We start from the raw sequence: 14,360 nt of genomic DNA on the forward strand, positions 1-14,360 counted from the left end.
ATTGAGGGAGTACGGGTGGTTCAACTTGCTCGTTTTTACTGCACAACCAACAAAAATATAAGCTACTGAATTAATAAATGATTTCCATATGGCTATATCACTTCATTTACAAGTCGTAATGTGATGAAATTTCATGATGGGCGTTTTCAATTAAGTGATGACTACCGGATAAGCCACTTGTAAAATTCATATCCGGCCGGTACCCCCTATTAAATATATGAGCGTTAATACAAATTCAATACGCCAAAAATATACATAATTAACACAATGAAAATTGAAGTTTACCACTCGTCTTGTGAATTATGGAAAGCAAAGTATAAATTATTTTCTCGCTGCTCATTCGCCGGCGGTGATAAGTTTAAATCAAGGAAAACTCTTTCATCCGAAACCTGTCCGGCAAAAACTGCTCCATAATAACTACCCGATGACTGGGGGTTATCTCTGCTACGCACAACCTCATTTTTTAGAACGTCTTCGACCTTCACGTACATCTCCAACATTGTGATTACAAGAAATTCCCGACATTCGTCCGGGGTCCTCAGAAAATCACTCAAAGTTTCATCATCGTCGATGTTAAACTCCGAGTAAAAAGCAACCCTTTGCGGAGTGACGGAATACGGATATCTTCCGGTTACTTTAAGTATCACTGAACGTTTCCTCACACTCAGTTTTTTGCATAACAACGATTCAATTTATCGTACTCTATTGTAAGTGGCAATTTAACATGACACTGAGCAGGTAAACTGTAGCCCACAGAGTTATTCTCCATCACAACCTCACCCCCAATATAATGAAACTCTTATTCTACGCTCTTCAGACATAATGGAAAAATGCTGGAGAATTTAAGAACAATAAACGTTTCAACAAGAGGTAACAAATTTTTTGAATGAATTTCTATACAATTCTAACCTCTTTATATAGGAAATGGCTAGCCGGGATTTTTTTTTTTATATAAGTATAACGCCCAAAAGGTATGCACTATACGCTTTTGAATTATTGAAGTCACGAATTATTGGTGGGGCCAGGAAATCTATGTATAGCGCCACTATACCTGGCGCTATACATTAATGTTGTATATATAGCGCCAGGTATTGTGACGCTATACATGGCCATGTCAGCTTTTACAGTATAGCGCCACAATACCTGGCGCTATACCTTAACGGTTTCGTTACTGTTAGTATATAGCGCCAGATATTATGACGCTATATATAAAAAAATTATTTTTTTTACCACTTATTTGTGTAGTTTGAGTCCAAAAGAACCACATTTTGGTTCCACACTCTTCAAAAAGCAAATATTTCTCATGGTCCCACCCCCACCGAACACGTGGCAACTCAACCCTGACACATCAGCTCCTTGGTAAAATAAAACAATTCTTGTAATAACGCTTTCAAATTTCAACCAAAATACCAACGGTCTGATTCACTGTTTTAATCCTTCAATCACAGCCGTCCACTCCTCAATATGCTCTCCTGGCTGTAATATATTGTATTGGGGATAGAAGAAGTACAGGTCTGAATCTGACATTTTCTTCTTCTTAAAGAGAGAGAGAAATCTCTGATTTTGATTTTTGAATGGAGATTTTGTTGTTTCTCTCTCTTTGTATTCTGTCTTCTTCCGTGAAAGCTCCAGTACTTTAACTGGTAAGCTATTTTCAAACTAGATGCTGTGTAACAGCTACATTTAGCTCCAGTACTTCCCCAGTTCAAAATTCTTCTCATTTTCTTTCATTAAAAAAACCCTATTTTCTTTTAGAAGAAGGGCAAATAATAAATGGAAAAGGTTTTTTGGGCTACATGCAATTTTCTGGTTTGTGGTCAGCATTGAGATTTGAGGGTCTTTTGATCCAAAAGTTTCAATCTTTTTACCAAAGGGAGGGCTTTTTTTGGAAGAAGAGCTCCAGCTTGAGAAGGGGATGCAAGGATTTTAGGATCAAGCTATTTTTGGTTCCTTTCAGCTGAGTAAAAAGGGTGCTTCTTTGTTTCTGAATCCTAAAGGTTGGTTCTTTAACTTCTTCTCTTGATCTAGGATTAGACAGGGTGAGAATAAGAATGAAAAGGTGGTAAAAAGAAAAAAAAGGGTCTTTTTCTAAGGTAGGTTTTGATTATCCAAATCTTGGAAAAATCTAGGTAATTAGTGAGTGATTATTGTTTTTGGGATTTATTTTTTCTGATTGTGATATTTGCTTGTAGAAACAGTATTGGAAGTCTTTAAGTGGCTGATAAAGGTTTGAGTGACTTGGATGACAGCCAAAAGACTAGTAAATAAGAGGTATACAATTTAATTATCCTCTTGTTATTTATTGCAGAAAATTTGGTGAACATTCTTATAGTGGGAGCTTGGTCCCATTTACAAAATTTTAGACACAAAGCCATGTATGTACAACTGGAGATGAAAAAAATCGTATCTTTTCTTCAAAGCAAAGAGTCTTTCTTTTTCAAAACCATACCTGCTGTGGGTATCCATGTATATATGGGGATAAAGTTGGAATTAAGTTACAAATAGAACTTGTGGACCTGTCCTTTCTTGGAATTTTGGCCATTAAAATTCAGATCTACTCTATGTTATGCCTTTTGTTTTGTAGTAGTTGAAGATTTTTCTAATCATCTAGAATCAATGTCCTATTCCGTAGCTGAAAGGTAAAGTTATGAAGTTCCATTTTTCTTTACCAATTTGCCCCTTACTTTTTCCCCAAAATGCCCCTACTACATCTGTTGATAATCCTAAGACTGTATTTAACATGTATGGGGCATTTTGGTCATGGTAAAAAAACATTAACCGACATTCTTTAGTGGCTAGTTGTGGTGTATTTGTTAAAGAGTTGCTTCATTTCACTTTCATTAGCTGTAAATGAATCTGTGAACTTGGTTTTACTTTGAGATTTCCATAGTGATTTGTTTACTTTGCTTGAAAAAACTATTGAGTAAACTCGTGTGGCGGCTGCTTTATTAGGTGCTTAGTAATTATCTGTGGGCACCAGCCTTCTGAGATCATGCAAGATTCTCGAACCCTCTAATCTTAGACCTGCCCTTTATTTATTTATTTATGGATGTTTTTCTTTTAATACCCTATAGTTTAATGTTTTATGATTGCAACTGCTCCCAACACTTTATTTAACTTTTCTAGGAGAAAAGATGATATTTTTTATAATTTTCTGAAACCACTTGATGGGGTTTGGGTTGTCTGAAGATTACTTTCTCATTTGTAACTGAAAGACATCTTGGTGCTTAGCTGACTCATTTTCTTCCTTAAAAATCATTTCTTTGTGGATTCTCTTCTCCTTTGATACCAAACTCTCAAAATGGGCTGTTGCCTAGGAACTTGATCCGTGTATATAGATCAGTTCATGTAAAAGACTGGATCTTTCCTGTGAATCTTATCAGTGTCATTGTTGTTGAGGTTCTTTGTTTTCTGAATTGTGCAGTTCTATTCAGCAGTGCTATAGAATCTGATCCTTCGCCTGTTACTTCATATCATGGTGGATGATAGTGGAACAAATATGGTCGATATCTTGTCGGTCGAGGAGTGGCTCTCACGTGCACAAGCGCTTGTGCCTGTTGCACTTGAGAAGGCAAGAGAGGTTAAAGGATTCCCTGGTAGATGGAAGATGATTATTTCAAAATTGGAACAGATCCCAAACCGGCTGTCTGATTTATCTAGTCATCCTTTCTTCTCAAAGAATGCTCTTTGTAAGGAGCAGTTACAGACTGTATTGAAGACATTAAATGAAGCTGTTGATTTGGCAGAGAAGTGTGTGAAAGAGAAGTACGAGGGAAAACTTCAGATGCAAAGTGATTTAGATGCCTTGTCAGGGAGATTAGATTTGAATTTGCGTGATTGTGGGCTCTTAATCAAGTCTGGAGTGCTTGGTGAGGTTACTTTGCCATCAGCTGTTGCAAGCACATCTGCGGCACCTGAGGCGGCTGTACATGGAAATTTAAGAGAATTGCTTGCTCGGCTTCAGATTGGCCACTTGGAGGCTAAACATAAGGCCCTTGATAACCTTCTAGAAGTCATGAAAGAAGATGAGAAAAATGTACTGGCTGTCCTAGGTCGAAGCAATATTGCGGCTCTAGTCCAATTATTAACTGCTACTTCTCCTCGAATGAGGGAGAAGACAGCAACTGTAATTTGCTCGCTTGCAGAATCTGGAAGTTGTGAGAATTGGCTTGTTGCAGAAGGTGTTCTCCCACCTCTCATTCGTCTCGTTGAATCTGGTACAACTGTGAGCAAAGAGAAGGCTACCATTTCTCTCCAGAGATTGTCAATGACAGCAGAAACAGCTCGTTCTATTGTTGGACATGGTGGGATTAGGCCTCTAATCGAGATTTGCCGAACTGGTGATTCTGTTTCACAGGCTGCTGCTGCTTGTACCTTAAAAAATATATCTGCTGTGCCAGAAGTTCGACAAGTTCTAGCTGAAGAAGGAATCATAAAAGTTATTATAAATCTCCTCGATTGTGGAATACTGTTGGGATCTAAAGAGTATGCAGCTGAATGCTTGCAAAATCTAACTTCCGGTAATGATGATCTTCGACGATCAGTTGTGTCAGAGGGTGGGATCAGAAGCCTGTTGGCATACTTAGACGGTCCACTACCCCAAGAATCAGCTGTAGGGGCCTTGAGAAATTTGGTTGGTTCTGTGTCAATGGAGGTTTTAGTCTCGCTTGGTCTCCTTCCGAGGTTGGTACATGTCCTCAAGTCGGGATCACTTGGTGCACAACAGGCTGCAGCATCAGCAGTCTGTCGAATTTGCACCTCAACCGAGATGAAGAAACTTTTGGGTGAAGCTGGATGCATTCCTCTCCTTATTAAGATGTTGGAGGCTAAAGCAAATGGGGTGAGGGAAGTTGCTGCTCAAGCGATTGCTAGCCTAATGTCCCTGGCACATAATTGCAGGGAAGTCAAGAGGGACGATAAAAGCGTGCCTAATTTGGTACAGCTGCTTGATCCAGCTCCTCAAAACACTGCTAAGAAGTATGCTGTCGCTTCCCTTTCCTTGCTTTCCTCGAGCAAGAAATGCAAGAAACTGATGATTTCATATGGAGCAATTGGCTATCTAAAGAAGCTAAATGAGATGGATATTCCAGGTGCAAAGAAGCTACTCGAACGCTTAGAAAGAGGGAAATTAAGAAGCATGTTTAGCAGAAAATAGGTAGGCCAAAAAGTAACTGTTCTTGTACAATGAAATCTTACTCTTAAATCATAATGTCAATTGTAGCTCAAGGGGAGGATTTGGGATGCAAAAGCCTGTTGATCTATGCTGTCAGTGGTTTTAAATAAAACCTCCGGACCATTTGTATAACTACTCTCAAGTTATATTTATCAGTATCTTATCTGCTAAAAGGAAAACGTTCTATTATCATCCCATTACTTTTCTATTTGTCTTTATTCATCTCCTGATTTAAGGGTAAAACCTGTTCCAAAGTGGAACCAATACAATATTTTTCATCCTTTTATCCTGAATGTGAATGTGAAACCTCATTCTGTACAAGTTATTTCCATTTTGTCAGTTTGAAGAATATAGAATGTGTTGCACATTTGGGAAGTACTATGGGTGCTTAGATCGGAGAGGAGAAGACTGTAATACCAGCTTCTACACTAAGGTTGGAATAATAAAATTTGACATGTAGGCCCAAGATGGGGCAGGGTAGGGCGCAGGCCAAGGCTTGCCCTTCCCCGTCCCGCCCTATTGCCATCCCTAATCTTGGGAAGGAAGAGGGAACCAGTAGGTACAAAACTACATATATTCAATAGAAGAACTTTCACAAGGTTGAAGTCTTTGAACCCTTCTATTATCCTTGATAGCCTTATAGTATAATATTAAGTTATCTTTCTCTGAGAAACTGTTTTCTCAAGCTAATGTATGCTTGATTTGTATCATCTTTTTGTATTACACGCTGAGGTTTATCTTTCCTTCTTTTATGACTCTTCTTGACAACCCAGTCTTCAGAAATATTGGAAAGTGCATCACATGAAGTCTACCACAAGATTTACAGTTTGTTGTGTATCAGTATCAGCACATTCAGGCGTTGGCCAGTAGCCCCACCAAATTTGGCTTTGCTTTGACATTTAAGTAACCACCAATATCAAGCCATACAAGCATGAAAGTGAACCATGGAAATGAACATATTATAGCCTGGATAATTTATCCCACTTTTTATATAGAATAAGTTATACCAAAATTTTGGTATATAAATAATAACGATTTTAGCTAATATCTCCAATTAAATATAATTTAATCTCAAAATTTTTATTGGGATAATCCACCTAATCTCTTGAACCAAACGGCCCCAGATTGTTGGCTACCTTGCTGCCATCTGGTTACAAAATTTTCACTCTATATGGTTATAGGTTTGATGCTTCGAACTTAGCCTATGTCAGGCTGATCAATTTCAATAGACTTTACTAACTGAAAATAAATATATCTTTTAGAATTAATTTATACATTATATGTGTAATGTTGAATTTTGGATTGTTGAGTTTTTGTTTAAGATGAAATAGTCTTAAAATGAGAGTGAATGGGAAATGAGATTTGGATTTGGATTCGGATTTGATCAAATGATCGATCGATTGATTAATTATTTGGACCAAATTTATTTGTTAATAGTGAATATTAACGTGATATAATCCGTGTTTGTAACGGATGTTTTTTAATCCGTGTATTGTGTTGCACCAAGAAAGCAACAAGATGCCTAGTGCACCTCCCACCATGGCCAAGTGCTCCCCCCACCAAGCAAGTGTTCATTCCACCATGTAAGTGCTTCCTCCATGATATCCTAATGCTTGTTCCACCATGGAGGGGGCAGATTTCTCTCACATGACTGCTATAAATAGAGCAGAATTTGTAGAGAAAGAAGAACACACCGAAAAAAAAAACACTCGAAACATTCAGTATACAATTGATATACACTCTGTATATAATTGATATACACTTTGTATACACTCAAACTACACTCTGTATACACTGGTATACACTGGAAAAACGAATTGCAATCTGATATCCTCTTCAGTAAGAATTCAACATCGGCTATACATTGCATTCCTTCCTCTCAGAATTTCCATTCGATTTCTGAGTTCTCCTCCCTTGTTCTGCATTGTTTTAAAACTACAAACAAAGCAACTGTAAGTATGATTTGCTGCCGAACTTTGCGTTCGCTGAAATACTGGGGTTTAAAGTACCGTTACACCAGTGTGTAATTCGTTCTATCCTGAGAGGAAATAATCCATAACCTTGGGTACTAGGAGGGGATTAAATTCCTTAAGGAAACACTGTGAATTCAGTGGGCTCGAATTAATTTTTGTTTCATTTATATTTATATATATTAATGATGTAGGTAGCTGATAAAGAGGATAATATATATCTAAGAGTGGAAAAATTAAAAACTTGATCTTCCATCATTCCATATTTATACCAGATAAGAAGTACTATACAGGAAACAACAACAACAAGCTTAAGGAATTTAATAATTTTAATTTCTGTATTTGTGTTACTTTTATTATTCTGGAAACTTAAAACCTTTGTGGTTTTGTGTACTCCCATTTGGAGAGTAAAGCCTTCGTGGCATTTTGTTGGAGATTAAAATCTACGTGATTTTTCACTCCAGTTTTTAACGTTTATTAAACGTTTGTTTGTGTCATTTTTACAGTAAAAATGGAGAATGACGGAAATCAAGCTGTTCCGATGATGACTGCCAACGCATCGACAAGTCGAACTCCGGCGTTGGCACCGACAGAGAAACCCGGAAAATTTTCCGGGATGGTTTTCAAGTGCTGGCAGCAAATGATGTTCTTCTACTTGACTACGTTATGTCTACAGAAGTTCATCAATGAAGATGTTCCTGATCTTCCAGATGAAACTCCAGAGAATGATAGCTTTCTCGTGATTGAGGCGTGAAAGCATTCTGACTTCTTGTGCAGGAATTATATTCTTAGCGGACTGGAGGATAATCTGTATAATGTATACAATGGCGTGGAGACGTCAAAAGAATTGTGGAATGCGCTTGAAAAGAAATACAAAACTGAAGATGCCGGGATGAAGAAATTCGTCGCTGCAAAATTTTGGACTACAAAATGGTAGATAGCAAGTCTGTTATTACCCAAGTCCAGGAGTTACAAGTGATTATTCATGATCTACTTGCTGAAGGTATATTTCAAATGAATGCTAATGTTGAAAGTAAAATTTTTAGTAATTTTACTAACGGAATTTTCATTGAAGGTCTTGTCATCAATGAGGCATTCCAAGTAGCAGCAATAATTGAGAAGTTGCCTCCATTGTGGAAGGACTTTCAAAATTATTTGAAACACAAACGAAAGGAGATGTCCCTTGAAGATCTCATTGTTCGATTGAGAATCGAAGAGGACAATAAAGCTGCTGAAAGGAGATGCCGTGGAAATTCAACAATAATGGGAGCAAATATTGTTGAAGATAACAAAAAGAGAAAGAAGGTTTTTGGTCCGAAATACAACCCAAGCAAGAAGCGGTTCAGTGGAAACTGCTACAACTGTGGGAAAATCGGACACAAATCTACGGAGTGTCGTGCTCGGAAGAAAGACAAGCAAAGGGGTCAAGCAACATGGTAGAAAAGCATGATGATGTTGATGACTTGTGCGCCATGCTTTCTGAATGCAACCTGGTAGGAAACCCAAAGGAGTGGTGGATTGATTCTGGAGCCACTCACTATGTTTGTGCTGTGAGGGAAGCATTTTCTACATATGCTTCTGCTGGACCCGAAGAGACGCTCTCTATGGGAAATGCTGCTACAACAAACATTGAAGGATACAGTAAGATATTTCTCAAGATGACTTCTGGCAAGGTCATGACTTTGAACAACGTCCTTCATGTTCCCGAGATTAGGAAGAACTTAGTCTCTACTGGACTTCTTGTAAAGCACGGTTTCAAGTGCGTTTTTGTATCTGACAAGGTAGTGATTAGTAAGAATGAAATGTTTGTAGGAAAAGGTTACCTTACTGAGGGCCTTTTCAAGCTGAATGTAATAGTTGTTGAAACTAATAATAAAACTTCAGCTTCTTCTTACTTACTTGAGTCAAATGATTTATGGCATGTACGTTTGGGTCATGTCAATTATAAAACCTTGCGAAAAATGATTAACCTGGAAGTATTGCCTAAGTTTGAATGCGAAAAATCAAAATGTCAAATATGTGTGGAATCTAAGTATGTTAAACATCCTTATAAGTCGGTTGAAAGGAATTCAAATCCTTTAGACTTAATTCACACAGATATTTGTGACATGAAGTCAATACCATCTCGCGGTGGAAAGAAGTATTTCATAACTTTTATTGACGATAGTACTCGATATTGCTATGTTTACTTACTTAATAGTAAAGATGAAGCAATAGACGCATTCAAGCAATACAAAAATGAAGTTGAAACGCAACTTAACAAGAAAATCAAAATGATAAGAAGTGATAGGGGTGGTGAATATGAATCTCCTTTTGAACAAATATGTTTAGAATATGGAATTATTCATCAAACAACAGCCCCTTACACGCCCCAATCCAATGGGATTGCGGAAAGAAAGAATCGTTCATTAAAGGAGATGATGAACGCATTGTTGATAAGTTCTGGTTTGCCACAGAACTTGTGGGGGGAAGCCGTTCTTACGGCCAGCCGAATACTAAATCGAGTACCCCATAGCAAAACACAATCCATTCCATATGAAAAATGGAAAGGAAGGAAGCCCAACTTGAATTATTTTAAAGTGTGGGGGTGTTTGGCAAAAGTGCAAGTTCCTAAACCCAAAAGGGTAAAAATAGGACCGAAAACAGTTGATTGTGTTTTCATAGGATATGCGACTAATAGTAAAGCATATCGATTTCTGGTTCATAAATCAGAAAATCCCGACATTCATAATAATACGGTTATAGAATCAGATAATGCTGAGTTCTTTGAAAATATATATCCGTATAAAAAGGAATGCGAGTCGATTGGTGAAGGATCTAAACGACCTCGGGAAGAAACAAAAGAAAGTACATTTAATCAGGGGGATCCAAGACGTAGTAAACGTCAAAGAACGTCTACTTCGTTTGGACCAGATTTTGTGACTTTCTTATTGGAAAATGAGCCTCGAACATTTAAAGAAGCTATGTCTTCTTCGGAATCATTGTTCTGGAAAGAGGCAGTCAATAGTGAAATAGAATCCATATTGAACAACCATACATGGGAATTGGTTGATCTTCCTCCTGGAAATAAACCTTTGGGTTCTAAATGGATTTTTAAGAGAAAAATGAAAGATGATGGCACTATTGATAAATTTAAGGCAAGACTTGTTGTCAAAGGGTATAGACAATGAGAAGGTCTTGACTACTTTGATACATACTCCCCAGTTACAAGGATTACGTCCATACGGATGTTAGTAGCATTAGCTGCAGTGTATGGTCTTGAAATTCATCAAATGGATGTTAAAACGGCCTTCTTAAATGGAGAGTTGGAGGAAGAAATTTACATGGAACAACCTGAAGGGTTTGTGGTTCCAGGTAAAGAAAATAAGGTATGTAGACTTGTTAAGTCCCTTTACGGACTAAAACAAGCACCCAAACAATGGCATGCGAAATTTGACCAAACAATGTTGTCAAATGGTTTTAAGATAAATGAATGTGATAAATGTGTGTACATTAAAAATGTTCCAAATCACATAGTCATTGTTTGCCTATATGTGGATGATATGCTGATAATGAGTAATAACATTGCCAACATAAATGCTACTAAGCGTATGCTAACTAGCAAGTTTGATATGAAGGACTTGGGAATTGCAGATTTAATTCTGGGGATTAAGATCCAAAAGACTCCTCAAGGCCTGGCATTGTCACAATCTCATTATATTAAGACAGTACTTGAAAAATTCAAGCACTTGGGCTTTAAAGTTGCAAAGACTCCAATTGACGTGAATCTTGCACTAGCAAAGAACAAAGGCCAAAGCATATCACAATTGGATTATGCTCGTGTGTTGGGATGCTTAATGTACATCATGAATTGTACACGACCAGATATAGCTTGTGCTATAAGTAAACTAAGTCGATACACGAGCAATCCAGGTCAATCTCACTGGATGGCAATGAAACGAGTTTTGGGATACTTAGAACATACCCAAAACTTTGATTTGCACTACAGTAAATATCCTGCGGTGATTGAAGGATATTGTGATGCAAATTGGATCACCGGTTCAACTGATTCGAAGTCCACAAGTGGATATGTATTCACTATTGGTGGAGGAGCGATATCTTGGAAGTCGTCCAAACAAACATGTATTGCCCGCTCTACAATGGAGGCTGAGTTCATAGCCTTAGATAAAGCCGGTGAAGAAGCTGAATGGCTCCGAAATTTCTTGGAAGACATTCCATTTTGGCCCAAACCGTTGGCACCAATATGCATACACTGTGATAGCCAAGCGGCAATTGGAAGGACTGGGAGCGTTATGTATAACGGTAAATCTCGTCATATACGACGAAGACATAAAACCGTTAGGCAACTTCTCTCTAGAGGAATTATCACGATTGACTATGTAAAGTCAAGTGATAATATATCGGATCCACTTACAAAAGGCCTAACTAGAGAGGTAGTTGAGAAATTATCGAGGGAAATGGGACTATGGCCGAGAACAAGTCATTGTGGCGGTAACTCTACCTAGAAGACTGGAGATCCCAAGATCTAGGTTCAAAGAGATCAAACAAAGTCATTAATGACGGTTCAACATTGTCAACAAAATTATTTAGTCCATTCTCGTGATGAGACAATGTTCAGTACCAAGGATAAAGCATTAAGGCTTTTTAATGATTTCTAAATTTGATACAGGGTATATCAAATAGTGTATCTACGGGATGACACGTTTAGGAATCACCTATGTAAGTGTGAAGTGTTAGCCGCTTCAAGGAGAATTTTGCAAGGCCAATTCTCTACGCACTTATGAAACCAGGCAGTGTTCATGGCTGAAACGAACACAACAATGAGAACAAAGACGGTTAAGGGATTGATTGTGTGACTTATGGTTGTCTAGGTATACACTAAAGTTCGACGGTTCAAAGATATCATATCTACCGATTGACCGAGTATATCCGACATAAGTTCACTACGGAAAGTTCAATGGGAAACCTACTTATCCAGATGCAATTAATTCTTGCTTGCAAATCACACAAGTTTTTTCATGCATACTTCCGTGATATAGCCATTCCCCATTCATGTGGGGGATTGTTGAGTTTTGGATTGTTGAGTTTTTGTTTAAGATGAAGTAGTCTTAAAATGAAAGTGAATGGGAAATGGGATTTGGATTTGGATTTGATCAAATGATCGATCGATTGATTAATTATTTGGACCAAATTTATTTGTTAATAGTGAATATTAACGTGATATAATCCGTGTTTGTAACAGATGTTTTCCAATCCGTATATTGTGTTGCACCAAGAAAGCAACAAGATGCCTAGTGCACCTCCCACCATGGCCAAGTGCTCCTCCCACCAAGTAAGTGTTCATTCCAGCATGTAAGTACTTCCTCCATGATATCCTAATGCTTGTTCCACCATGGAGGGGGCAGATTTTTCTCAAATGACTGCTATAAATAGAGCAGAATTTGTAGAGAAAGAAGAACACACCGGAAAAAAAACACTCGAAACACTCAGTATACAATTGATATACACTCTGTATATAATTGATATACACTTTGTATACACTCAAACTACACTCTGTATACACTATGTATACACTGGAAAAACGAATTGCAATCTGATATCCTCTTCAGTAAGAATTCAACATCGGCTATACATTACATTCCTTCCTCTCAGAATTTTCATTCGACTTCTGAGTTCTCCTCCCTTGTTCTGCATTGTTTTAAAACTACAAACAAAGCAACTGTAAGTGTGATTTGCTGCCGAACTTTGCGTTCGCTGAAATACTGAGGTTTGAAGTACCGCTACACCAGTGTGTAATTCGTTCTATCCTGGGAGGAAATAATCCATAACCTTGGGTACTAGGAGGGGATTAAATTTCTTAAGGAAACACCAGTGGGCTCGAATTAATTTTTGTTTCAGTTATATCATTTATATTTACGTATATTACTGTTGTAGGTAGCTGATAAAAAGGATAATATATATCTAAGAGTGGAAAAGTTAAAAACTTGATCTTCCATCATTCCATATTTATAAGAAGTTACAGGAAACAACAACAACATGTAATTTATCAACACATTCAATTAAAATGAAATGCCCTAGGCAGCTCCTTCCTTTTTACATACAACATAACAACTCGGATAATGTATTTTTTACATAATGTAATCGTATTCAGTTCTTATTTTTAATATTCCTAGTTGTTGGTAGAGCCCACCAGTAGGGCAGGCGTTCGTGCAGTTCGAAGTGTATAAAAATTTCGGATTGGATTTTTGGTTTTCAGATTGAAGAAATGACAATTCAAATCCAATCCAAATAAGTTCGGATTGGATCAGATTTTTTAAGTCGGTTTCGAATTAATCGGTTTGCATATTTTGAATTTTCGATTTTGAGCTTATAAGTTTAAATTTTTCTTTTCTTTTTTTTTTTTACAAAAAATAAATATTTAAATGAACTACTCATGTTAAATTGCCTGAAAAGTTCCTTATTGTCACCGCAATCATCCAAATAAAGTATTCAAGCAATGAAATTATTATTAAGAAAATGACAAAGACGTTAATACAGCTGGTAAGAAGTAGTTACAGTAAAATCATATCCAAATAAAAGTATCATGACAGTAATTTAGTAATTAATATTGAATATATAAGATAATATTTAATGGGTAGGATGTTGAACTTATTACAACTGGCATATAAATAATTAACTAAATATAAAGTACAAAAATTTCGGATTTTCGAATATCCAAATTCCGAAATATCAAATACAAAATCCAAAATTTAATCTGTAGTCCGAAAATTCAAACCAAAAATTCAAAAAAATTGAATTTTGATTTGAATTTCGGGTTCGTCCAAACTATGCCCACCCCTACTTACCGGAGAAAGACCTCAGCTGACGCCCTAAGTGCTAAGCCTATAACAAAAACAGTAGCGGATGTACATTGATACTTATAGGTGCTTGAGCACCCATTACTTTTAACCGGATTTAGTAAATTTGCATAGACAATTATAAATATAGTTAGATAAATATTGAGTGAGCACCCATAACTAAACTTTTTTTCCTCTTTTTTCGGATTTTTTATTGGCGAGCATCCATCACTTTAAAATTCTGGATCCGCCACTGAACAAAAACCGTCATCTTTGCGGTGCACTACAATTCGCAACTCTCAACTTATAAAAATAGAAAGCCAACTCATGATACAAAACGAAATATATAAAAAGTACTCTAGAACTTATGATATATGTAGT

General features: G+C 37.1%; 1 protein-coding gene across 4 annotated transcripts; it reads left to right on the forward strand.

Annotated features, from left to right (window-relative positions):
* The first annotated feature begins 1,488 nt into the window (after window positions 1-1,488).
* LOC104227203 (protein ARABIDILLO 2) lies at window positions 1,489-5,365 on the forward strand. Of its 4 annotated transcripts, none has more exons than XM_009779396.2 (3): window positions 1,489-1,997; window positions 2,193-2,271; window positions 3,425-5,365. In XM_009779396.2, exon 3 carries the CDS (start codon window positions 3,476-3,478, stop codon window positions 5,153-5,155), a length of 1,680 nt encoding a protein of 559 aa, XP_009777698.1. In that variant the 5' UTR covers window positions 1,489-1,997; window positions 2,193-2,271; window positions 3,425-3,475; the 3' UTR covers window positions 5,156-5,365. The 4 variants fall into 4 exon arrangements, with proteins under 4 accessions (XP_009777698.1, XP_009777699.1, XP_009777701.1 ...); XM_009779397.2 differs by having other exon boundaries at window positions 2,199-2,271; XM_009779399.2 differs by lacking the exon at window positions 2,193-2,271.
* The last annotated feature ends 8,995 nt before the right edge of the window (window positions 5,366-14,360 follow it).

The sequence above is a fragment of the Nicotiana sylvestris genome, chromosome 1 (genome assembly GCF_000393655.2).
Source record: "Nicotiana sylvestris chromosome 1, ASM39365v2, whole genome shotgun sequence".
In the NCBI taxonomy this organism is placed as follows: Eukaryota; Viridiplantae; Streptophyta; class Magnoliopsida; order Solanales; family Solanaceae; genus Nicotiana; species Nicotiana sylvestris.